The sequence below is a fragment of the Salvia splendens genome, chromosome 21 (genome assembly GCF_004379255.2).
Source record: "Salvia splendens isolate huo1 chromosome 21, SspV2, whole genome shotgun sequence".
Taxonomy (NCBI): domain Eukaryota; kingdom Viridiplantae; phylum Streptophyta; class Magnoliopsida; order Lamiales; family Lamiaceae; genus Salvia; species Salvia splendens.
In genome coordinates, this window is record NC_056052.1 from 14,797,724 (window position 1) to 14,822,464 (window position 24,741).

Genomic DNA, 24,741 nt, shown 5'->3' on the forward strand with positions numbered 1-24,741 from the left:
AGTATTATTTTATATTTAAAAAATAATTTACCTTAAGATCTGATCCTTTTATATACCTTAATATACTTAAACCCTAAATACATAATATACCTTTTATATATACATTCTCCCCTACCTTTTATATATACATTCTCCCCTTGGAGACGCTCTCATAGGAATTATTACTAACACATTGAACCTTTTTTGAGAGACTTGCTCAAGATCCGATCTTTAATCTGCAGTAGTAATAGGCCCCCTTGAAACTAATTCAAATTAAAACCTTCTAAAAAGCAAATTAAAATCTTTAAAAAGTTTTAGAATGGGGATGAAGGGAAAGGGGCGAACCTGTCGTGTGAAACTGTAGCTGCCTGACCAGAGAGCGCGACTGGACAGCGCTAAGGGGCGGCTGGCGGTGACTGACTGGAACGAGCTCGCGGTGGTGATAACGTCACGCTGATGCCAATAGACCTGGGACGGTGTGAGAAGCGGTAGTGGCAGCCGCTGGTGTTAAAAGAGAGAGAGACGGGCGAAAGGAGTTTGATGATGGGGATAGGATCTCCTGCTGTGCAGGGCTGCTGCTTCTCACACACCATTAAAATAATACTATATTAATTTATTTATTTATTTATTTTATTTGATTATTTTATTTCCATATGAGAGGCAGCAGCCCGTGCTGTGCATTTCAGCACAGCAGGGGATATGCGATAGTGGCCGGAGGGGGGTAAAGGAGAGAGGTCAGATTTGAGAAAGAGTGGGAGATGGGTTCTCTGTTTCTGTTTTTGGGTAAAAATTAGAGAGAGTGTTGAATATGAAAATCATCTTACAAAATGGAGAGAAAGGAATTTTATTGATCACATACAAATCGTGTGTTACAAAGTGAAGAAGCTAATCTATATATAGCTAAGCTAGCAACCTCACAAAAATATCTAATAACTAACTTCTAACTAAAACATCAAGATGACTCAGCTCCAGCTGTCTTCCACTTGGACAAAGGGATCCATTACATGTGTGCACATCCACAATTCACTCTCATGCAAACGAACATCCTTTTCATCTGCATACGATCATCTCCTCTAAGTATGCAAATATCAAGCATCAACCATCACACGATTCATTACCTTCAACACGCCCCGTCAAGATGGACTATACAAGCCATTGAAGTTCATCTTGTCTAGGATTGATTGGAATGCCGATTCTCCTAGAGGCATGGTAAAGATGTCAGCGATCTGAAGATTGTTCCTAACATGTAAAGGTTTAATGATGCCTTGTATAAATTTTTCTCTAACCATATGGCAATCAATCTCTATATGCTTCGTTCTTTCATGAAAAACCGGGTTGGAGCAAATATAAATTGCTGATTGGTTGTCACAGTAAAGAGACACTGCTTTCTCTATCTTTACTCCAAATTCCTCCAACAATGACCTTGCCCACACAACCTCACATGTCGCTTGAGCCATGGCTCGATATTCAGCCTCAGCCGATGATCTAGAAATGGTGTTATGTTTCTTAGCCTTCCATGAGATTAAAGAGTTACCAAGAAATAGACAATATCCAGTCATGGATTTCCTTGTGTCTGGGCATGCTGCCCAATCCGCGTCTAAAAAGATACTTAATGAGGGCTTACTGCTATTGGAAAAGAACAACCCATGTCCTGGTGTGCATTTCAAATATCTCAAGACTTTCTCAGCCGCATGCCAATGATCTATGCAAGGTTTGGATACATATTGACTCAGCTTGTGTACTGAATAAGTGATGTCAGGTCTAGTAATACACAAATACAACAACCTTCCTATTAACCTTCTGTATTTTTATGGATCCTCCAGTAGAGAGCTAGAGTCTAAGTGTAGTTTCTTCATTGGATCCATAGGTATTGTTGATGGCTTGCAACCTAGAAGTCCTGCATCATTAACTAGATCTATAGCATATTTCCTTTGAGAAATTTGAATCCCTTTCTTGTTTCTTGCAATCTCAATACCAAGAAAGTACTTTTGTATTCCTAAATCCTTAAACTTGAAGTGGTTTGATAAAAATTCCTTGAAACTCTCAGTCATTTTAGGGTCTGAAGTGGCTAGCAGAATGTCATCTACATAGACTACTATGCCAAAGAAACCTGATGTATCATTCTTGTAGAAGAATGAGTGATCAGAGGTCGATTGCTTCAGTCCAAACTCTTTTAGAACCTCTGAGAGCTTGAGATACCACTGCCTAGAGGCTTGCTTAAGGCCATATAGGGATTTCTTCAATCTGCATACTAGCGTTGAGTTAGGAGTGGCCCCCTTAACACTGAGTTTGTCATATTCAAGGCCTTGTGGTATAGTCATGTAAATCTCCTCTTCTAGATCACCATATAGGAAGGCATTGTCGACATCTAGATGGCTTAGTGACCAGCCATAGATTGCAGCTAAAGCAAGCATCATTTTTACAGTGGTGAGCTTAGCTACAGGTGAGGAAGTATCCAAAAAATCTACACCTTCAAGCTGAGTGAAGCCCTTGGCCACAAGTTTAGCTTTGAAACGTTCTACAGTAGCATCTGCATGGTACTTGACTTTGTATATCCACTTACAGTCAATAGGAATTTTCCTAGGTGGTAGAACCGTGATAAACCAAGTGTTGTTACTAATCAAGGCTGATACTCTTCTTGCATTACCAATTGCCACTCTTTTATTTCCGAGGCTTGGGTGTATGTGTGAGGTTCATATATGGCAAACATGGTGATGATATATTTCAGATACTCAGGAGAATGTTTGGATAAGCTGAAGTGTGCTGAGATGGGATAGATAGAAGAGGATGTGACAGAGTTACATATATGATCTGTTAAATGAGGTGGAGATCTGGTCTGTCTTCCAGATTTTGTGACAATGGGAACAGAAGTCTGATTTTGATTATGGTTAGATGAAGTATCTGGAGATGGAGATGAATGATCAGTGAAGACAGGAGGAATGGGTGGACTGGTGTTCTGCACAATAGGATAAGGAAATGATGAAGATGGAAGATGAGATAGAGGGAATATGTTTTCATGGAAGACAACATGTCTGGTGATTATTTCATGCATAGTGTCCAAGTTTAGAAGTTTATAGCCCCTGAATCCAGTTGGATAACCAAGAAGAACACATTTTGTTGCTCGGGGTGAGAATTTGTCTCTGCCTCTGTGCAATGTGGAGGCATAACAAAGACAGCCAATGACTCTTAAGTGAGTATAGGAAAGGGGTTTGTCAAAAAGCATCTGGAAGGGTGTGAGATTGTTAGGAAGAACAGAAGAAGGAGTCCTGTTTATCAAGTAAGATGCACCAAGGATACAATCCCCGCAGAATTGAATAGGTAAATGAGATTGGAACAACAAGCTTCTAGCAACATTGAGAATGTGTTTGTATTTTCTTTCAACCCTTGCATTTTGTTGGGGTATTTCAACACAAGAATGTTGTGTGATGGTTCCAAAGGAGGTGTATAAAGAGGGTATATTGAACTCTGGGGCATTATCAGATCTGATGGCCTTGATTTTGGTGGAAAATTGAGTTTGAACAGTGCTGAAAAACTGAGTAAGTATGGATTGAACATCAGATTTATTTTGCATCAAAAAAGTCCAAACAAACCTTGAATAATCATCCACTATTGTCAAGAAATATTTATATCCCTGATGTGTATGATGGGAAAAAGGACCCCAAACATCACAATGGATAAGATCAAAAGGAGACTTAGCAACATTCTCTGATGTGAGGAAAGATAAACGTTGCTGCTTGGCTAAAGGGCAAATATCACAGATAGTGTGAACTTTATTTGATATTGAAAGAGTATCTGACATAGATTCCAGTTTATTGAAAGATAAATGGCCCAATCTTTTATGCCAAGTATCAATGTTTACAACAGAATTGGTACAAGGTGAATGGGAATTGAAATGGGATAAATTTCTGAAAACTTGAGCTGAAGAAGCTTGGGACATATCTTGATCAGGATTGACATCTAGAGTGTAAAGGTTCCCCAATCTTCTACCCTTCCCAATCACAATGTCCTGAGAAGCTCCCTGAATTTGAATAGAATTATGAGTGAATATCACATTACAGGATAATGAACTTGTTAGAGAGCTGATGGATATCAGATTAAAGGAGAAAGTGGGAACTAATAAAACGGAGTAGAGAGTGATGATAGGAGTCAAGCAGATTGTTCCTATGTGAGTTATGGGAACACTAGATCCATTTGGAAGCTTGACAGAGGCATTCTTGACTGGAGTATAAGATGTAAACAAAGATAGGTTGCAACAAACGTGATGTGTTGCACCTGTGTCTAAAAGCCAAGTAGAAGATGGCACAGATATATTTGCCACAAGATGATTGCAAAGAATAGTACATGTGAATGGAGATGATGGAGACTGTATAGGTGGTGAACTTTGTTGTGCGGCTGAAGTAGGAGTGGAGGAAGGTCCAGTGGCAAGTTGGCTTTGCAACAAAGTTATCAGCTGTTGACATTGATCAAAGGTCGGCATGGTTGATCCTACTGAACTCTTCTCATTTGAGTCAGCCAAACTGTCATCAACAAAGTTCATAGACTTAGCAGAAGTAAATTCTCTGGAATTGGAGTTTGATTTGAATTTTCCTTTCCCAAAACTTGGTGGAAAACCGTGTAATGCAAAGCATTTATCAACCATATGGTTTGTTTTTCCACAATGAGAGCATACTCTTCCTCGATTATAATAACCAGGAGCAGCATTTGTAGAGTAAGGTTGTTCACTTGGAGATGGTGGCATCATGTGAGTATACTTTGATGAATCGATCCCCCCTATGGTGCGCTGCCTCTCCTCTTGAAGAACTAGAGAAAAGACTTTAGAAAGAGTAGGTAAGGGCACCATGGACAATATGTGTGAACGAATCTGAGAGTAAGTAGAGTCCAGTCCAATTAAAAATTGCATTACACATTCTGCCTCTTGATGATTGTGCCATTTTGTTGAGCTCTGGCATCTGCAGGTTGCACATACACACCATGAAATAGGTTGAGTGTGCTTGTACTCATCCCAAATGATTCGAAGATTAGTGAAGTAGTTGTTTACATCATCATCTCCCTGAGTCAGAAACATAATCTTCTGCTTGAGTTGGTAGATGCGAGCAGAGTCGCATTGAGAGAACCGATCGCGTAAATCTGTCCAAATCTCTCTAGCATCATCTAGATACATGATGCTAGAACAAATTTGAGAAGATAAGGAGTTTCTAATCCATGAAACTACCATACTATTACATCGGATCCATGCGTTATAGAGAAGATCATCATCTTGCGGTTTAAGGAGAGTGCCATTGATGAACACCAGTTTGTTTTTAGCTAACAAAGCAGTAGACATTGAGCGACTCCAATTGTAACATCCCAAAATTTTTGTGACTTTATTTTCATATGGGTGTCGAATAAAATTTCCTTTTATGAAATTAATTGTTTGTATGTGATTAAGTTGATTATATGAAAAAATTGTTATGAGTGATGTGGAATGAAGTATTGTCTAATTGATATATGTTCCAATGTGAGAAAATTAATTAAGTGAGATCATGCATTTTATTCTAGCCAATTTAATGGGATATTTTCGGCCTCTTCAAAATTATTGGAATTAATATTCTCTTCTTGGATTTAATTAATTGTTTTGGGATATTTATCCAAATTAAATCCAAACCAAATTATCCCTAATTTATGTTGAATGTTCAGCCTTTTTGGGCATTGGATGAATTTATGTTGAATTTTTCAAATGAACTGCGCAGTGCTGTCAGAAATTGTATGTTCCGACCAGAGAGTTTAATATGTGATATGACTGACTAAATGACGTGATTTCAGTGTGAAGCTTTTCATGGATGAACTTGAATGTGTCCTCTGTATTGTGACCAAAATTTAGCTTCTTTTAAGGTCGGGTGAATTTATAGGGATTTTTACAAAACGGTCGCTCTGTTCTGCCAGTTTTCTACCTTGTTAAAATGACGCCTAGTTTCAAGTTTAAAAGTATTGTATGATGCATTTATGTCCAAGGAACGTGTATAAATGGTGTAATCACTTGTGATAAGTTGGAATGTTTACGTGTGTCTTTACACCTTTGTGACGTATGTTGGGTTGGGGAATTTGAGAAAAATGATGAGAGAGAAGCGATAGGACATGCATAGTAAAATGTTGTTGTGGAAGGCTGACTTGTGTTGTCGTTGACAAGGGTGTTGTGTTTTTGTGAACTCGAGGATCGAGAGTTGCTATAAGTTGAGTTGTGAATTGTTAGGCGAACGAGGTGGGCTTTCTTTTCAAACCTCTTTACTTTTCCGAAAATGCTATGTGGCGTTATAAGGATGGTTTAACTGTTATGTCATGTCATGTTGTTTTTATTATGAGATTGTGAGCCTGATGCCTAGTTCGTATGAGTTTACTCCGTTAGGCTATTATGTTGTGTTGTGAAACGAATTCGGGTCTGAGTAGGGCCGCAAACCCTGTCAGGCTGTGTACACTGGTGGAATCGTGAGTCGTCCTGTAACGGCCCGCTAAGCCAATTTTATTAGGAACAATATTATTAGCTTGGTTATTTATATAAGTAACTTTTATACGGTTACATCCGAGTTACGATTGATTTTCGTTGTTGTTTGTTTTGACGTTAGGCAAGTAGACAGAACACATCAATATATATATTATACCTATATAAATATAATAAATTAATAAATAAGTCCCATAATCAAAATTTTAATGTTCGATACATCCAACAAAACTTAAATTTATACAATGTATGTTTTAAGAAAGCGGGTACTTTAACTCGGACACCACGAGCTTGAACCGAGTTTCCTCCTGCACCAAATTAAACAGTAAATATACGAATAGTATAATAAAATGGATTAAATATAAAGAAAGGAATAGATAGACTTGATCAGATTTTTTTGGCAGCAGCAATTAATGTGCATTAAGTGAGATGTCAGAATGATCTTCTTTTTTTTTTTTCCTCTCTGGCAGAAGAATGATCGGGTGATTTGTCACACCATCTATTATACTCCTAAATATATATATTTCCCAACCAACAATCACTTTCACTACCCCACCACCAAACAATATACACCTCCTAATTACTCCCAACAAAGCAGAAAGAGAGAGGACGTAGCAGTGGAAGTTCAGTAAAGAATTTTATTAACACAAAAAAAAAGGTAGGTAACATTAAACATAAGATTTCTTTCCCTTCTTCTTTCCATACATGCATATATGTAATATTTTAGCCACTGCCAAAAAACCAACAATTTACAATTTTATCAAAGAACATAGAAATAACAATTTCTAGCAAAGGGCACATAGACGTAACTTAGATAAAATCTGCTGCCCCATCACCAATTTCTAAGTCTCGGATATCCAAGAACACACATTTATTTTTATATAAAGGCTGGAACTTTAGAAGATGTAGAATAAGTATCATTCCTTACCTCTCGGAAATCGGCGTCGGCGGCTGGAGGGGGAGGGAGATCCTCGGCGACGACGGCTGGGCGGACCCGCGACGGCGGTGATCCGCAGCGGCGATGGTGGCGCGACGGTGAAGAGGGGAGAGAAGAGAGAGAGATGAGGGAGAAGGGAGCACCGATCTACTGTTTTCCGGAGACGACTGGACTGCCGGAGGAGGGCGGCGAAGCCGCTGCCTCTGCATGACGGTGGTAGAGGAGGATCCGCGGCGGTGGCGGATCCGCGGCGGCGGCGACAGATCAGGAGAAAGAGGGGGGGGCGGCGGCGTGAAGCTGGAGTGGGAGAGAGAGAAATGGAGAGAAGGGAAAAGAGGGATGAGGAGAGGGGGGACCACCGCCGGAGGTGGCGGTGGCGCGACGGCGGCAGCAAGGTGTGAGGGGGGGGAGGCTATTTTTTTTCATTTTTGTTTGTGAATGAGAGAGGAAGAAGAAGTCCTAGGTATTTGAAGGGATGTGGACTTTTTGGACTTAATTGTTGGGCTTAGCATTTTTATTTTACTTGGGCCATGGGAGTGAGGAAATTAATATGAGCCCATTTCTTTTAAAATCATAATGGCTGATTTAATTAGAGGGAGGCCCAATGTTCGAATTTAATTATTGTGAGCTAAAAATGGGAGAAGAGGCTCGGCCCAGTTTCGAAAATGGTGTCATTTGAGAGAAAATAAAATGCTAAATATTAGCCTAAGTTTTAAAATATGATTTTATTAAGGTTTATATTAATTTTTTCTAATGATGTAATTAAACTAAAACAATTGATCTTGGAATTTATTTTAGTGCTTTACGTTAAAAATTTTAGTGACACATAGAGTGTCACTTAGTCGGAGTCGAAATAGCAACAAAGTAGTAATAGATAATGTAAGTTTTAGAAAATTCTTAATGAATAATAATAATAATAATAATAATAATAATAATAATAATAAAAATAAAAATAAAATAATATGGTTAAACCTTGAAATTTTCTTTCTCATTTAATTATATTAGTTTGAAACTAAATTAGTATTTCCTATTGTGATATTTTCAAAAGGGTACGTTCGCAAGTAACGTTGGAACGAAAGGTTCAAGTTAAAGGAACTAAACGAATAAGGTGAGCTTTCCTATGCTAGACTACAAATCGCAATTTATGAGAACGCGAACACATGTTCGTGATCTTTAGAGATGTTGTCTTGCCATAAATGTTTTGTGTATGATGCCTATCTGTTTGGCTAAGGCCAAGTGAATTATGAATGATGACATATGTGAATCGATTCGATTGTGAGTCCTGGTAGGATGGTGTCCCTACTTGGAACCTCTGACCGTAAACGGCAGAGAAGGTGACCGTGCGAGAACACCATCTCGACGGCACAATGTGATCAGATACGGCTAAGTACAGGAAAGAGGGCCCAATGTGAATATTTTTAGTAAGCTCGGGTCTTTTCAATAAAACCCCGAGTATTACTGTGATGATGGCTTGACAATATTTTCAAATGTATATGTGTAATTTTCGGCAATATGTTCACTGAGTACTTTTGTACTCAGCCCTGCATATATTTTTAAATGTGCAGGTTGAGTCGTGGAAAGGGGGAGGGACAAGTGCTGTGGAGAGCAAGCTAGTAGCTAACTATGAATAAAACTCTCGGAGGTTCATGTCTCCACACATGGACCGCGTTCTTTTGTTTCCGCTATGCCGGTTAAAAAAAAAAAGAAATGCCTATTTTACTTTTGACTCTGATAAACATGAGTTGTATGAACAGTCACTCGATTCTGTATAATCGAGCGTATTTTGTTATAAGTATTTTCCTTGCTTGACTTCATTTTTGCGTGTCTCGCTCTGCATGGGCTTTAATTTCCCCTAAATTCTATCCCCGCTTCTTATAATCCATCCTTAGTCACGGTTTTCCGGGTTATGCTATCCTTAGCTAACTGCGGTCGTGACAGAGTGGTATCAGAGCATTCTTTCTCGCTCTGAACCCGAGAGTCTTCTTTGAAAATCTTGGGTTTAGCGTTGTTCCGCTAGACTTTTCGTCTAACAAAAGAGACTCCCAGCACCTACCCCCAACACGCTCAACCAAAGCAGCGGTAAGTGATTATAATTCGAACGCAAGTGTGTATTTTATGTTTACTGAATTGTGTATTGAAATTTTTATACACAGCCTTGATAGAACAGCAATCGTAAATTTGCCAACGCTTTCCTAAGCTAGGCAACAATACTAAAAACGATAGAACAAGTAGTCCCGAACGATAGTGAACATGTATGAGGTGACGTAGAAGTGACTTTTAGGAACTGCTCCTAGTATCGAAGTGTAACATAGTTGGATACGACTAGTAGGAATGACCGAGCATTTGCATCACATCATGTTTACTTCTTTATGTTTTATTTTATACGTGTATTTATGTATGAGGATACGAGGATCTGATCGACACGCCTCCTTGTAGATGGTTTATCCTACAGACGAGGACATTCTCCTTGAGTACCTCACGTTTGTGCTGGTCGAAGGGGAGGATTTTGGGATATTTCTAGCACAGTTTAGGTGGCTCTGGGAGAGAGCGCACCCAGTAGGAGTGACTCACTATGACGGTATCCAGCGACTTATCAGGCTTCTACCCTCGGATTGGGTAGGCTTTGCCATCGACCGATCCCGTGATTATATATTTTCTGTAGCCCCTTTCTTCGACTCTTATGGTGATTTCCCTGAGTTCATCGGGGAAATTCACTCGTGTTTTATCCTGCATGGCCAGGCACCGAGGGGACCATACATGCGACCAGGTGATTTAGTCCCGGTAGGAGACCCAGGAGTCCTGCAGCCAGAGGACTTTCAGCCCGAGCTGGTCGTCTTGCAGCTAGCAGACCTTCAGCCCGAGCTGGTTATTCCGCACCCAGCAGATCCTCAACCCGACCTGATCCTCCCATCTCGGCCCTCTACGCCGAGGCGTCGAGCTCGTGGAGAGTTTGAGGCAGGACCATCTCGTCACCCTGTGGGAGAGGAGGAGGACCCCTATTTAGTCAGCCCCGATCCCACACCGAGCCTAGAGGAAGTAGGGTTGGCTAACACCGAGGCGAGAGAGTTACGAGCTGCAGCAGCCGAGAGGCGTAGGAGGGGCAAGGCCCCCGCCACTCCTTTAGATGAGGACGAGTCAGTTGAGCAGAAGATCATAATAGGCACCAGTCGCCTACAGCCACTGCCTATTCCTTCTGAGACATCTTCCGACGCACTGCCAGGAGCGACGATTCCTACCATTCCTAGTCGCCACGAGTTTATATCACCAGAGCGTGGACCCGTCGCACGGGTTGTACGCCATTGGGGAGCTGTGACCCGTGGACCACATCCTCCGGGTAGCACTATTGAGTCAGCTATTCTCCTGGATGAGAGTTCGGACGAAGAGGAGCCAGAGGAAGATGAGGGGGACCCGGGGACCGGCGCGAGTACCACAGAGACATCAGCCTGATCGTTGACCAGATATGGATGTGAACTTTGTATATATGTGTGTATCCCAGAAACGGATCCGTTATGAGACCGTTATGGATTACGTTTTGATTAGCTATAGTATTTTGATATCACCGAAACATTCATGCGAGTGTCCCGTGGCTTGACATATTTTGACTAAGATCTGTTTAGTAACAGATCTGATATTTTGCTACATCTGGTTGTACGAAAGTCCTCGGTGGAGGCAATTTTCCCTGTACATAAACTTTTATATGAATATATACATGTTCTACTTTCTGTCCCTAGCAGAATCTGATAATGCTTGTTTAAATAAATTAAAGTTCTCTACTCTCCTAATTGTTAAAATTTTTCCAATAGTAGTAACTTATAAGAAAATGTTTTATCAATAGAAAATGGAGCCAAGGATAGCTGGACGACCCCGAGGAAGAGGAAGAGGAAGAGGACGTGGTAGAGGGCCGCACCGCGAGCCCGAGGGACAACGTGTAAACCCTCCACCACCATCCCCACCTCGATCACCTTCGCCTCCACCTGCTCCGACAGTGGATAGAACTGTCGTTAATACCTTTTTGAAAAAGAAACCACCAACATTTGACGGAAAAGGCGACCCCGCTGAAGCAGAATCGTGGATACGTGCGCTAGAGCGCCTGTTTGACTTACTGCAGTGCACAGATGATGAGCGTTTGATATGTGCCTCACTCCAATTAACAGGGTCAGCAGATTATTGGTGGGAGGCCCGCAAAAAGACAATGACCCTGCATCAGCTAGAGGGCCTAACTTGGGAACAATTCAAGACAGGAATCTATGACAAGTACATCCCCAAGAGCTATAAGAAGCAAAAAGAAACAGAGTTCTACAACTTGAAACAGGGACGAATGTCAGTGATGGAATATGATCGCGCCTTCTTTGACCTGTCCAGGTATGGAGCTGATCAAGTGGACACGGATGAAAAGATGTCCGAGAAATTTTGTGCTGGCTTGAGGCACGAAATAAGAGTAGCATTGGCTAGCCGTGGCGGACTACCATATTCCGAAGCTCTAAAACTGGCCCTAGATATCGAAGCTGCACTGCCAAAAGAAAGACTGACACCCAACCCTACAAATATGTCATTTCAGACCTCGTCCCAAGCCCCAAGGGACAAAAGGAAGTGGGAAGGGAACCAGAACCAGTGGGGACAAAAGAAGCCATGGCATGGACCACCCCGCCCACAAAACTTTGCAAGGCAGCCTACCTTTAACCCGACAGGAATCACTCAACCAAGGCCCAATCTTTGTCCCAAATGCAACAAGCTCCACAGCGGAATCTGCAGGGCCAGAGAGATCACTTGTTATACTTGTGGAAAGTATGGCCACATCGCCAGGAATTGTCGAAATGGACCTCAGGGAAGAAGTGCACCAACCAACCAGCCAGCACAACGGCAACAACTGCGAGCTCTACAGTCAGGCACTCAGGACAACCAGGCCCCGCGTCCACAACGCCCGAGCCTCTCAACACAAGCCAGGGTATATGCAGTGGGACAAAACCAGCAGAGCAATAACCATGGGAACCTAGCAGGTATGGGCACCCTACTAAACGTACCTATTGTCCTATTGTTTGATACTGGTGCTTCGCACTCCTTTATATCAACTTCGTGTGTAAGCACTTTAGAACTCACACCAGAACCAGCCGAACCTATAGTAAAGGTGTCCTCACCAGTAGGGGGAGTTATAGAAATCACACAAAAATGCTCGAACCTAGAAATCATACTCGGAGAACGTAAGGTTATTGTTAATAACTTGGGGGTCATAAAAATGGAGGATGTCGATATTATACTAGGGATGGAATGGTTAGCCAAAAACTACGCCACAATCAAGTGCAGTGAAAGACAGATTTCCTTCCAAACTCCAGGAGAAGGGCAAGCTGAATTCCATGGAACCACTATGAATAAGCGCAAATCCATAATTTTGGTCCTACAAGCAGCCGCGCTTGTAAGAAAAGGGTGTTCCGCCTACCTCGTCTACTTAAGCGAAGAACAGAAGGAAGAAAAGAAGATTGAAGCTGTGAAAATCGTACGTGAATTTCCAGACGTGTTTCCTGATTCGTTGCCCGGGTTACCCCCAGACAGACAACTGGAATTCACCATTGACTTAGAACCAGGAGCTGCGCCAATCTCAAAAGCGCCGTACCGAATCGCCCCAAAGGAACTGGGAGAGCTCAAATTACAACTACAAGAACTTTTAGACCTGGGTTTTATCCGACCCAGTGTGTTGCCATGGGGAGCTCCTGTACTTTTCGTCAAAAAGAAGGATGGGACATTGAGGATGTGCATAGACTACCGAGAATTGAACAAGGTGACACTCAAGAATAAATACCCATTGCCAAGGATAGATGATTTGTTTGACCAGCTTAAGGGGGCCAGTGTATTTTCTAAGATCGACTTAAGATCCGGGTACCACCAACTGAAAATCCGGTCTGAAGATGTACCCAAGACAGCTTTTCGCACCAGATACGGTCACTACGAATTTGTGGTAATGCCTTTTGGATTAACCAATGCCCCTGCGGTGTTCATGGATTTGATGAATCGCACATTTCACCCATATCTCGACAATTTCGTCCTAGTCTTCATAGACGACGTCCTCATCTACTCGAGGAATAGACTGGAACACGCTGAGCATCTAAGAACTATCCTCGAAACATTGAGAACCGAGAAACTCTATGCTAAATTCAGCAAGTGCGAATTCTGGCTCAATGAGGTTAATTTTCTTGGACACATAGTAACGGCAGAGGGAATTCGGGTAGATCCAGCAAAGGTAGAGGCCGTACATATCTGGAAATCACCAACCAGCCCGAACGAAATTCGGAGTTTTCTAGGATTAGCTGGCTACTACAGAAGATTCATCGAAGGGTTCTCAAAAATTGCCAGGCCAATGACGCAACAACTCAGAAAGGGCATCAAGTTTGTGTGGACCCCTGAATGCGAAGCTAGCTTCCAACTGCTAAAAGAGAAACTAACTACCGCTCCCGTGTTAGCCGTGCCAGAACCAGGAACAAATTACGTGGTGTACACAGATGCTTCGAAAAATGGACTCGGGTGTGTCCTAATGCAGAACGGGAAAGTGATAGCTTACGCATCGAGACAACTCCGACCCCACGAACTGAACTACCCCACCCACGATCTGGAATTAGCAGCTGTAGTGCATGCACTGAAAATTTGGAGGCACCACTTATATGGGGTTAAGTGTGAGATTTTCACGGATCACAAGAGTCTAAAGTACTTCTTCGAACAAAAGGACCTGAACATGCGACAGAGGAGGTGGCTCGAGCTGGTGAAGGATTACGATTGCAGTATAAACTACCATCCTGGTAAAGCAAATGTGGTAGCTGACGCACTGAGTCGAAAGTCTCAACAACTAACTTGTCTGCTTACCCGAGAGGAAGCACTGATACATGACTTCACCAAGATGAGGATAGAAATAGTACAAGCACCAGAGACGGTGAAAGCTAAAATCGCAACTTTGGTGCTGCAGCCCGACCTGAGAAAACGAATAGTTGACGCCCAAAGACACGACGAAGCTCTGGAGAAAATACGAATGAAAGTGCGAGCCGGTGAGCAAATCATTTATAGGGAAGAGGCGGACAATGCCCTCACTTTTGAAGGAAGATTGTGTATACCAGCCAACCCGGACATAAGGAATGAAATATTGATTGAGGCACACGATACCCCATATACCGCTCACCCTGGAAGCACAAAAATGTACCAGGATCTAAAAAGAAAATTTTGGTGGGACGGTATGAAAAGAAGCATCGCAACGTTTGTCGAGAGATGTCTAACTTGCCAACAAGTCAAGGCATTGCACCAACGACCTTACGGGAAATTACAACCCTTAGAAATTCCTGAGTGGAAATGGGAACACATTGCCATGGATTTCGTGACAGGCCTGCCCAGATCCAAGCGTGGAAATACTGCCATTTGGGTAATCGTTGATCGACTCACGAAAAGTGCTCATTTTATCCCTATTCCCATCACGTATGGATCCGAGAAACTAGCACAGTTATACGTACGGGAAATCGTGCGTCTACATGGAGTGCCTGTGTCCATCACGTCAGACCGAGACTCGAAGTTTACGTCCAGATTCTGGCAAACCATGCAAAAGGAATTAGGTACGAGATTAAACTTCAGCACCGCATTTCACCCCCAGACTGACGGGCAATCCGAAAGGACAATTCAAACCCTGGAAGATATGTTAAGGGCCGTCGTACTCGATAGAAGAGAAAGCTGGGAATCCATTTTGCACCTGGTAGAGTTTGCCTATAATAATAGCTATCAAGCCACCATCGACATGGCACCTTACGAGGCGCTATATGGAAGAAAATGTCGGTCTCCACTCTATTGGGACGATGTGGGGGAGAGAAAAGTTTTAGGCCCAGAGTTCGTGGCAGAGATGATTGAAATTGTGAGACAAATTCGAAGTCGGATTAAGGAAGCGCAAGACAGGCAAAAATCCTACGCCGATGAGCGTCGAACGGAATTACAATTTAACATCGGAGAGAAAGTCTTTTTGAAAGTATCCCCTTCCAAAGGAATAACCAGATTTGGACTCAAGGGTAAGCTAAAACCACGATACATTGGACCCTATGAAATTCTGGAAGAAGTGGGACCGGTAGCATATCGTTTGGCATTACCACCCAATTTTTGTAATGTGCACAACGTATTCCACGTCTCCCAACTACGAAGGTACGTGTTCGACCCGAAACATGTGATTCATCACAAAGAAATCGCTTTAGAACCTGACCTGAGGTACGAAGAAAAGCCGATAGAAATACTAGACCGGAAAGTGCAACAGCTTCGGAACAAGTCGATTACTACAATAAAGGTTTTGTGGAAAAACCACGGCCATGAAGAGGCAACATGGGAACTAGAAGAGAAAATGAAAGAAAAGTATCCCGAACTTTTTGTCTAGGTACTTTTTAAATTTCGGGACGAAATTTCTTTTAAGAGGGGTAGTATGTAACGGCCCGCTAAGCCAATTTTATTAGGAACAATATTATTAGCTTGGTTATTTATATAAGTAACTTTTATACGGTTACATCCGAGTTACGATTGATTTTCGTTGTTGTTTGTTTTGACGTTAGGCAAGTAGACAGAACACATCAATATATATATTATACCTATATAAATATAATAAATTAATAAATAAGTCCCATAATCAAAATTTTAATGTTCGATACATCCAACAAAACTTAAATTTATACAATGTATGTTTTAAGAAAGCGGGTACTTTAACTCGGACACCACGAGCTTGAACCGAGTTTCCTCCTGCACCAAATTAAACAGTAAATATACGAATAGTATAATAAAATGGATTAAATATAAAGAAAGGAATAGATAGACTTGATCAGATTTTTTTGGCAGCAGCAATTAATGTGCATTAAGTGAGATGTCAGAATGATCTTCTTTTTTTTTTTCCTCTCTGGCAGAAGAATGATCGGGTGATTTGTCACACCATCTATTATACTCCTAAATATATATATTTCCCAACCAACAATCACTTTCACTACCCCACCACCAAACAATATACACCTCCTAATTACTCCCAACAAAGCAGAAAGAGAGAGGACGTAGCAGTGGAAGTTCAGTAAAGAATTTTATTAACACAAAAAAAAAGGTAGGTAACATTAAACATAAGATTTCTTTCCCTTCTTCTTTCCATACATGCATATATGTAATATTTTAGCCACTGCCAAAAAACCAACAATTTACAATTTTATCAAAGAACATAGAAATAACAATTTCTAGCAAAGGGCACATAGACGTAACTTAGATAAAATCTGCTGCCCCATCACCAATTTCTAAGTCTCGGATATCCAAGAACACACATTTATTTTTATATAAAGGCTGGAACTTTAGAAGATGTAGAATAAGTATCATTCCTTACCTCTCGGAAATCGGCGTCGGCGGCTGGAGGGGGAGGGAGATCCTCGGCGACGACGGCTGGGCGGACCCGCGACGGCGGTGATCCGCAGCGGCGATGGTGGCGCGACGGTGAAGAGGGGAGAGAAGAGAGAGAGATGAGGGAGAAGGGAGCACCGATCTACTGTTTTCCGGAGACGACTGGACTGCCGGAGGAGGGCGGCGAAGCCGCTGCCTCTGCATGACGGCGGTGGAGGAGGATCCGCGGTGGTGGCGGATCCGCGGCGGCGGCGACAGATCGGGAGAAAGAGGGGGGGCGGCGGCGTGAAGCTGGAGTGGGAGAGAGAGAAATGGAGAGAAGGGAAAAGAGGGATGAGGAGAGGGGGGACCACCGCCGGAGGTGGCGGTGGCGCGACGGCGGCAGCAAGGTGTGAGGGGGGGGAGGCTATTTTTTTTCATTTTTGTTTGTGAATGAGAGAGGAAGAAGAAGTCCTAGGTATTTGAAGGGATGTGGACTTTTTGGACTTAATTGTTGGGCTTAGCATTTTTATTTTACTTGGGCCATGGGAGTGAGGAAATTAATATGAGCCCATTTCTTTTAAAATCATAATGGCTGATTTAATTAGAGGGAGGCCCAATGTTCGAATTTAATTATTGTGAGCTAAAAATGGGAGAAGAGGCTCGGCCCAGTTTCGAAAATGGTGTCATTTGAGAGAAAATAAAATGCTAAATATTAGCCTAAGTTTTAAAATATGATTTTATTAAGGTTTATATTAATTTTTTCTAATGATGTAATTAAACTAAAACAATTGATCTTGGAATTTATTTTAGTGCTTTACGTTAAAAATTTTAGTGACACATAGAGTGTCACTTAGTCGGAGTCGAAATAGCAACAAAGTAGTAATAGATAATGTAAGTTTTAGAAAATTCTTAATGAATAATAATAATAATAATAATAATAATAATAATAATAATAATAAAAATAAAAATAAAATAATATGGTTAAACCTTGAAATTTTCTTTCTCATTTAATTATATTAGTTTGAAACTAAATTAGTATTTCCTATTGTGATATTTTCAAAAGGGTACGTTCGCAAGTAACGTTGGAACGAAAGGTTCAAGTTAAAGGAACTAAACGAATAAGGTGAGCTTTCCTATGCTAGACTACAAATCGCAATTTATGAGAACGCGAACACATGTTCGTGATCTTTAGAGATGTTGTCTTGCCATAAATGTTTTGTGTATGATGCCTATCTGTTTGGCTAAGGCCAAGTGAATTATGAATGATGACATATGTGAATCGATTCGATTGTGAGTCCTGGTAGGATGGTGTCCCTACTTGGAACCTCTGACCGTAAACGGCAGAGAAGGTGACCGTGCGAGAACACCATCTCGACGGCACAATGTGATCAGATACGGCTAAGTACAGGAAAGAGGGCCCAATGTGAATATTTTTAGTAAGCTCGGGTCTTTTCAATAAAACCCCGAGTATTACTGTGATGATGGCTTGACAATATTTTCAAATGTATATGTGTAATTTTCGGCAATATGTTCACTGAGTACTTTTGTACTCAGCCCTGCATATATTTTTAAATGTGCAGGTTGAGTCGTGGAAAGGGGGAGGGACAAGTGCTGTGGAGAGCAAGCTAGTAGCTAACTATGAATAAAACTCTCGGAGGTTCATGTCTCCACACATGGACCGCGTTCTTTTGTTTCCGCTATGCCGGTTAAAAAAAAAAAGAAATGCCTATTTTACTTTTGACTCTGATAAACATGAGTTGTATGAACAGTCACTCGATTCTGTATAATCGAGCGTATTTTGTTATAAGTATTTTCCTTGCTTGACTTCATTTTTGCGTGTCTCGCTCTGCATGGGCTTTAATTTCCCCTAAATTCTATCCCCGCTTCTTATAATCCATCCTTAGTCACGGTTTTCCGGGTTATGCTATCCTTAGCTAACTGCGGTCGTGACACGTCCTTCCTAGTCGGCCGGTCTCGTGGGCGAATAGTGTGGCCACACTTTCGTCGCACTGTGATTGTGATTGATGGATAGATGTGGAAAATGGGGAGATAAATTTGTCTGGCCAGACTTGAATATTTTTGTGTTTCTCGTGATATTTCTTACTATATAAAACTCGAGATCACTGGTATGAATGACATAACTTATTAAAATGTTTTCGGCATGAGCCCATTGAGTACAACAAGTACTCAGCCCTGCATATTATTTTTCTTATGTGCAGGTTGAGCGGGATGTTGCGGTGGATGTTGAGCTGGCTTAAGTACCTAGGATGCGTTGTGTCCTCATACATAGGCGCTATCCTTGACTCTCCTTTAACCTTATTGTTTTTCCGCTGCTATAATTTGAACTATGTCTCAAGACTTTAACCTTCTCTTTATATTTTGTGTTTGAACATGTATGGTGGTGTTAGGTTTCAAACAAGTATTTACGTTGTCTTTTGAAAATGGTGTTCTCCGAGATTTAAGTTAAACGTTTATTTTATTTTATAAGTCTAATTTTTTCCGTTGCTCTTTTAAAAGCATTTTACCTTAAGTCTTCTCAAAAATATTTATAACCTTACACTTCTTAAAACTAGGTTGTTTTCCTTTCTTAAGTTAATTAAGTCTTCTTTTAAACTGTTATCCATGCATGTCGGTCACGATAGCCGCGGTTGTGGTACCCCTTTGTATGGGCGGTCGTGACAGAGTGGTATAAGAGAGCTTAGTGTTTCGCTCTGGTCTGAGAGTCTTCTTTTGTCTTATGTCTAGATTAGTGAATCCTTATTGACTAGAAGTGTCATGAATGCTCAACATCCACAGCATCACGCTCAACCAATGAAAGTGAGGTATGTATTATTTGTTGAAGGCATGTGAGATAGATGCATGAAATGGATGACGATATGATATGACGATTGACAAGTTTATACATGTGAATGAACGATATGCATGAGGATGAGTTGTACTGGGATGACTATGTGAGCATGATTGCATGTTTGCGTGGAATGCGAGTATGATTGACATGATAATTAAGACATGAATGGTATGTACAAACGTGATATCGATATAGTACGAATACGTGGGAGCATGAACTTAGTAATGTTTTTGGATGTGTACCATGTGCGAGAATACCACGACGTTAGCATGAAAAGATATGAAGCCGTAAAATAATATTAAACATCAAACTACGTGACAAACTTAAGAACCGTTTCAAACAAACGATAATGCCATGTGTGTTTTAAAAGAAACTTTCGTTTTCACGTAGATGGCACGAACTAAACGAACCGCGCTTAAGAGCAGTCAGTATAGTGCCAGAATGCGACAAGCGATATACGATTACGACCACTATGAAAGAGAGGAAGGCAAAGCCTTGAGAGTGGTTGTCGCCCGTTTTGAAACCCTATGGCGAGACGTCTGCGGGTACCATGTATCGGCCTATGGAGGCATAAGAAGGCTAATTGAGTTGATGCCCGACAATTGGGAGTCTTGGATGGAAACAACAGCCAGTCGGTTCACGTGGTACGAACCAAGAAACCAGATAATGGCCGGCGACATGAAAGGTTTCCTGAAGGCCCTAACGTGTGCTTTGATTGACTCACGTTCCGAGCGACCACCGTCGACAGAAGAAGGGAAAGATGAAACAGTATGGGAAGACAAAGACGTGATCGAGGTTAAACCCACGGTAGAAAGAGAAGCAGTACCACAAGAAGGGATGGTTCCGGGTTTTGAGGATGATTATGTGGAAGATAGCATGGACATCGAAGAAGCCCTCCGCATGGTTGACGAGTATCACGTAGAAGAGGACCCAGAGGAAGGGGAAGACCCGGAAGAGGAAGAGGACCCGAAAGAGGAAGTGTATAACGATGGATAGTTAGATGCCGTTTTGTTTTCTTAAGTTGTTATGACGATGGCAGTAGTACCTTTTTGTTTCCAAACGAGTACTATGTTTTTCCTTTCCACGTTATCTATGGAAGTTCCACTTTTTGCATAACTTTACGTACTTGTCTTTTATCGCATCGTATCGCACGCGTGCATGAAAGTGGTGATGTTTTAATAACGATGTTCTCACAACGATGCTAACATATGTTTTAGATCAACATGCCCCCAAGACGTAGACGTGGTCTGCATGTGGAGAACAACGTGGGGGAACAGACAGAGGGAGGTGTCGGGAATCCACCCCCGCCTCCACCACCACCTCTACCCCAACCAAACGAAAGGGAGTACATCAAAGCCTTCCGGAAAGAGAACCCACCCAAATTTGATGGATTGGGAGAACCCCCAAAGGCGGAGGCATGGGTACGCGACCTTGAGCGTATCTTTGACTTTATGGAATGTAAGGATAGGGAACGCCTGGCCTGCGTGACTTATCAACTGACAGGACCCGCTGATTTTTGGTGGGAAACCAAGAAGAGAACCATGGACCTCGCTCGCCGCGAGGGGCTTACTTGGGAAGAGTTCAAGGAAGAAGTCTACAACAAATATGTTCCCATGAGTTATCGGCGGGCGAAGGTAGTGGAGTTCCACACTTTAAAACAAGGAAACATGACGGTCACGGAGTACGACCGCGCCCTATGTGAGATGACCCGTTATGCGCCAGAATTGGTAGACACAGACGAGAAGATGGCTGTGAAGTTTCGTTCCGGCCTTAGACCCGAGATAAGGGTAGCTGTGGCCAGTCGAAGGGGAATTCCTTATTCTGAGGTGTTGGGTTGCGCTCTAGACGTGGAAGAAGCGCTGCCCAAGAATGAGAGGACAACAAATCCTACACCGTCCGCACCGCCATCGAACTTTAGAGACAAGAGGAAGTGGGATGGAAACCGAGCTCCTTTTGACAACAAGCGTCGTTTTTCCACTTTTCGGCAACCGCAGAATCATGGGCGCCAAATTGTGCCACAGCAGAGGGGAAACCCGCAGAGAGCACCCTACTGTAGTCGGTGCTCCAAGCATCAAGTTGGGGAGTGCCGAGTTGGAGGCGTTCGGTGTTATGCCTGCGGCGGGAATGGGCACATGTCTCGAGAGTGCCCAAATAACAACAAAGGTGGAACGAAGAATGGGTAAGGACAGAGGCCACCCCAACAGCCACAACCAATCCGACAAGTGGCCCCACAGCAAGCGAGGGCATATGCGCTAAGGGGAAATTAAGGGCAGGAACCCCAAGCCATCAAGGGCAAGGAGAATTTGGCAGGTATGGGAAAGCTCCAACAACTTCCTATTATCGTGCTGTTTGATACGGGTGCTTCGCATTCTTTTATTTCAACGTCATGTGTGAATGCCTTAGAACTCGTTACTGCTAAGCTTGAACCGAAATTGAATGTGTCTTCACCGGTTGGAGGATTGATTGATATTGTGAGAACTTGCTCGAACATAGAGTTTGTGTTAGGAGAACTAGGAGTAGTGGCCCAACTTTTGCACGTTATGCCTTTTGAGAATGTAGACATAATCTTGGGAATGGATTGGCTTACCGAGAACCACGCAACGATTCACTGTAAAGAGAGACAGATTTCTTTTCAAGCCTCGGGCGAAGAACCGACTATCTTGAACGGGATCTCCATGAATCGACGAACCTCCATAATCTCCGCTTTGCAAGCAACTACGATGATAACAAAAGGACGTTCGGCGTATCTAGTGTACTTGAATGGGGAAGAAAAGGACTTGAAAGTGGAAGACGTGGCAGTAGTGCGAGATTTCCCCGTTGTGTTTCCTGAAGCTTTGCCAGGACCGCCACCCGACAGACAGGTGGAGTTCACAAATGATTTAGAACCAGGGTCAGCACCAGTATCAAAGGCGCCATACCGAATGGCCCCTAAGGAGTTGGCCGAGTTGAAGGTACAGTTGCAAGAACTGTTAGACTTGGGTTTTATTCGACCCAGTGTGTCACCGTGGGGAGCGCCAGTTTTGTTCGTTAAGAAGAAGGATGGCACGATGAGGATGTGCATCGACTATCGTGAGCTCAACAAGATGACCTTGAAGAATAAGTACCCACTGCCGAGGATTGATGATTTGTTTGACCAACTTCGAGGAGCGGGCATATTCTCGAAAATGGATTTGAGATCAGGGTATCATCAACTAAAGGTCCGACGAGAGGATGTGCCTAAGACTGCTTTTCGCATTCGTTATGGCCATTATGAATTTGTCGTGATGCCTTTTGGGCTGACCAACGCCCCAGCCGTTTTCATGGACTTGATGAACCGAGTTTTCCATGAGTATCTTGACAAGTTTGTGTTAGTCTTCATCGACGACGTGTTGGTATACTCGAAGAACGAGGAAGAACATAGATGGCATCTACAAACAGTGTTGGAAACGTTGCGAAAGGAGAAGCATTATGCCATGTTCAGTAAGTGTGAGTTCTGGTTGACTCGAGTAAACTTTCTTGGTCATATTGTGACGGCAAATGGAATTCAAGTAGACCCAGCAAAGGTCGAGGCCGTGCAGAATTGGAAATCGCCGAAAACGCCATGTGAAATCAGTAAATTCTTGGGATTGACAGGATATTATCGACGATTCATTGAAGGATTCTCTAAGATTGCGAGACCGATGACGCAACTACTAAAGAAAGGAATTAAGGTGGTTTGGACGCCAGAGTGCGAGGCGAGTTTCCAACTATTGAAGGAGAAGTTGACTACAGCACCAGTCCTAGCAGTACCCGAACCCGACAAGGACTTTGCAGTCTATACGGACGCGTCGAAAGTAGGACTAGGATGTGTGTTAATGCAAGATGGGAAGGTGATAGCGTATGCTTCCCGACAGTTGAGACCGAATGAATTAAATTTTCCGACCCATGATTTGGAGTTAGCAGCAGTGGTGCATGCATTGAAAATTTGGAGACACCATCTCTATGGAGTGAGATGCGAAATCTATACAGACCACAAGAGTCTCAAGTATTTCTTCGAGCAGAAGGAGCTAAACATGCGACAACGACATTGGCTAGAGGTCGTGAAGGACTATTACTGTGGTATTAACTATCATCCGGGCAAGGCGAACGTGGTCGCCGATGCCTTGAGTAGGAAGAACCAACCTCAACTGGCTTATTTCCTAACGCAAGAGGAAGCGTTGATTCACGAGTTCGCCAAGATGAGTTTGGAAATAGTGGAAGCGCCCGAGACAGTAGGTGCAAGCTTGGCGACGATAGTGATTGAACCAGATTTGAAAACCAAGCTCATAGAAGCCCAGCGACGTGATGGAAAGTTGGAGGAATTACGTGCAAAGGTGAGAGCCGAGAAGCTTGATCATTACCGCGAGGAGGCGGATAATGCCTTGACGTACGATGGGCGATTGTGTGTGCCGAGTGACGAGACGCTAAAAGAAGAGATTTTGAGTGAAGCGCATGACACGCCTTACACCGCACACCCCGGAAGCACGAAGATGTATCGGGATTTGAAGCAACGGTTTTGGTGGAATGGAATGAAATGGGACGTAGCGTCATATGTGGAACGATGTCTAGCATGCCAATAAGTGAAGGCCTTACACCAACGGCCATATGGGAAGTTACAACCTCTTGAAATTCCCGAATGGAAGTGGGAGCATCTAGCTATGGATTTCTTGACGGGTTTGCCAAAGTCACAGAGGGGTAACACCGCGATTTGGGTGATCATCGATCGACTACTAAAAGCGCGCACTTCTTACCGATTAAGATTACTTATGGCGCGGACAAGTTAGCAAAGCTGTACGTGAATGAGATTGTGCGATTGCATGGAGTGCCAAAGACCATTGTATCCGACCGCGATACGAAGTTCACATCAAAGTTTTGGATGAGTTTGAGGGACCGTACGAGATTATCGATGAAGTAGGTCCTGTAGCGTATCGTTTGGCGTTACCTCCCAGCTTTGGGAACGTGCACAACGTGTTCCATGTGTCGCAGTTGCGCAAATACGTGTTCGACCCCAAGCATGTGATCCATCAAGAGGAAGTGGTTTTGACCCCCGACATGAGCTACGAAGAGAGACCCGAAGCAATCTTAAATCGAAAGGTGCAAGAGTTGTGAAACAAGTCGATAGCATCCGTGAAGGTACTGTGGAAACACCAT

At 42.7% G+C, this 24,741-nt stretch overlaps 1 protein-coding gene and 2 long non-coding RNA genes across 3 annotated transcripts; 1 reads left to right on the forward strand and 2 right to left on the reverse strand.

Annotated features, from left to right (window-relative positions):
• Positions 1–6,632: 6,632 nt before the first annotated feature.
• Positions 6,633–7,675, reverse strand: LOC121784710. Its single transcript, XR_006046765.1, has 2 exons — positions 7,383–7,675; positions 6,633–6,762 (listed from the first exon to the last, which is right to left on the reverse strand). It is a non-coding gene; the product is annotated as an uncharacterized LOC121784710 (long non-coding RNA).
• Positions 7,676–16,000: 8,325 nt separating this feature from the next.
• LOC121784724 lies at positions 16,001–16,949 on the reverse strand. Its single transcript, XR_006046773.1, has 2 exons — positions 16,750–16,949; positions 16,001–16,130 (listed from the first exon to the last, which is right to left on the reverse strand). It is a non-coding gene; the product is annotated as an uncharacterized LOC121784724 (long non-coding RNA).
• A 3,867-nt stretch (positions 16,950–20,816) lies between these two features.
• Positions 20,817–21,776, forward strand: LOC121784269. Its single transcript, XM_042182432.1, has one exon. It carries the CDS (start codon positions 20,817–20,819, stop codon positions 21,774–21,776), a length of 960 nt encoding a protein of 319 aa, XP_042038366.1.
• Positions 21,777–24,741: the final 2,965 nt, after the last annotated feature.

Bases quoted from the DNA above. Each gene is read 5' to 3' on its own strand.
- LOC121784269 (XM_042182432.1), top strand. From the start codon at position 20,817: ATGCCCCCAAGACGTAGACGTGGTCTGCATGTGGAGAACAACGTGGGG.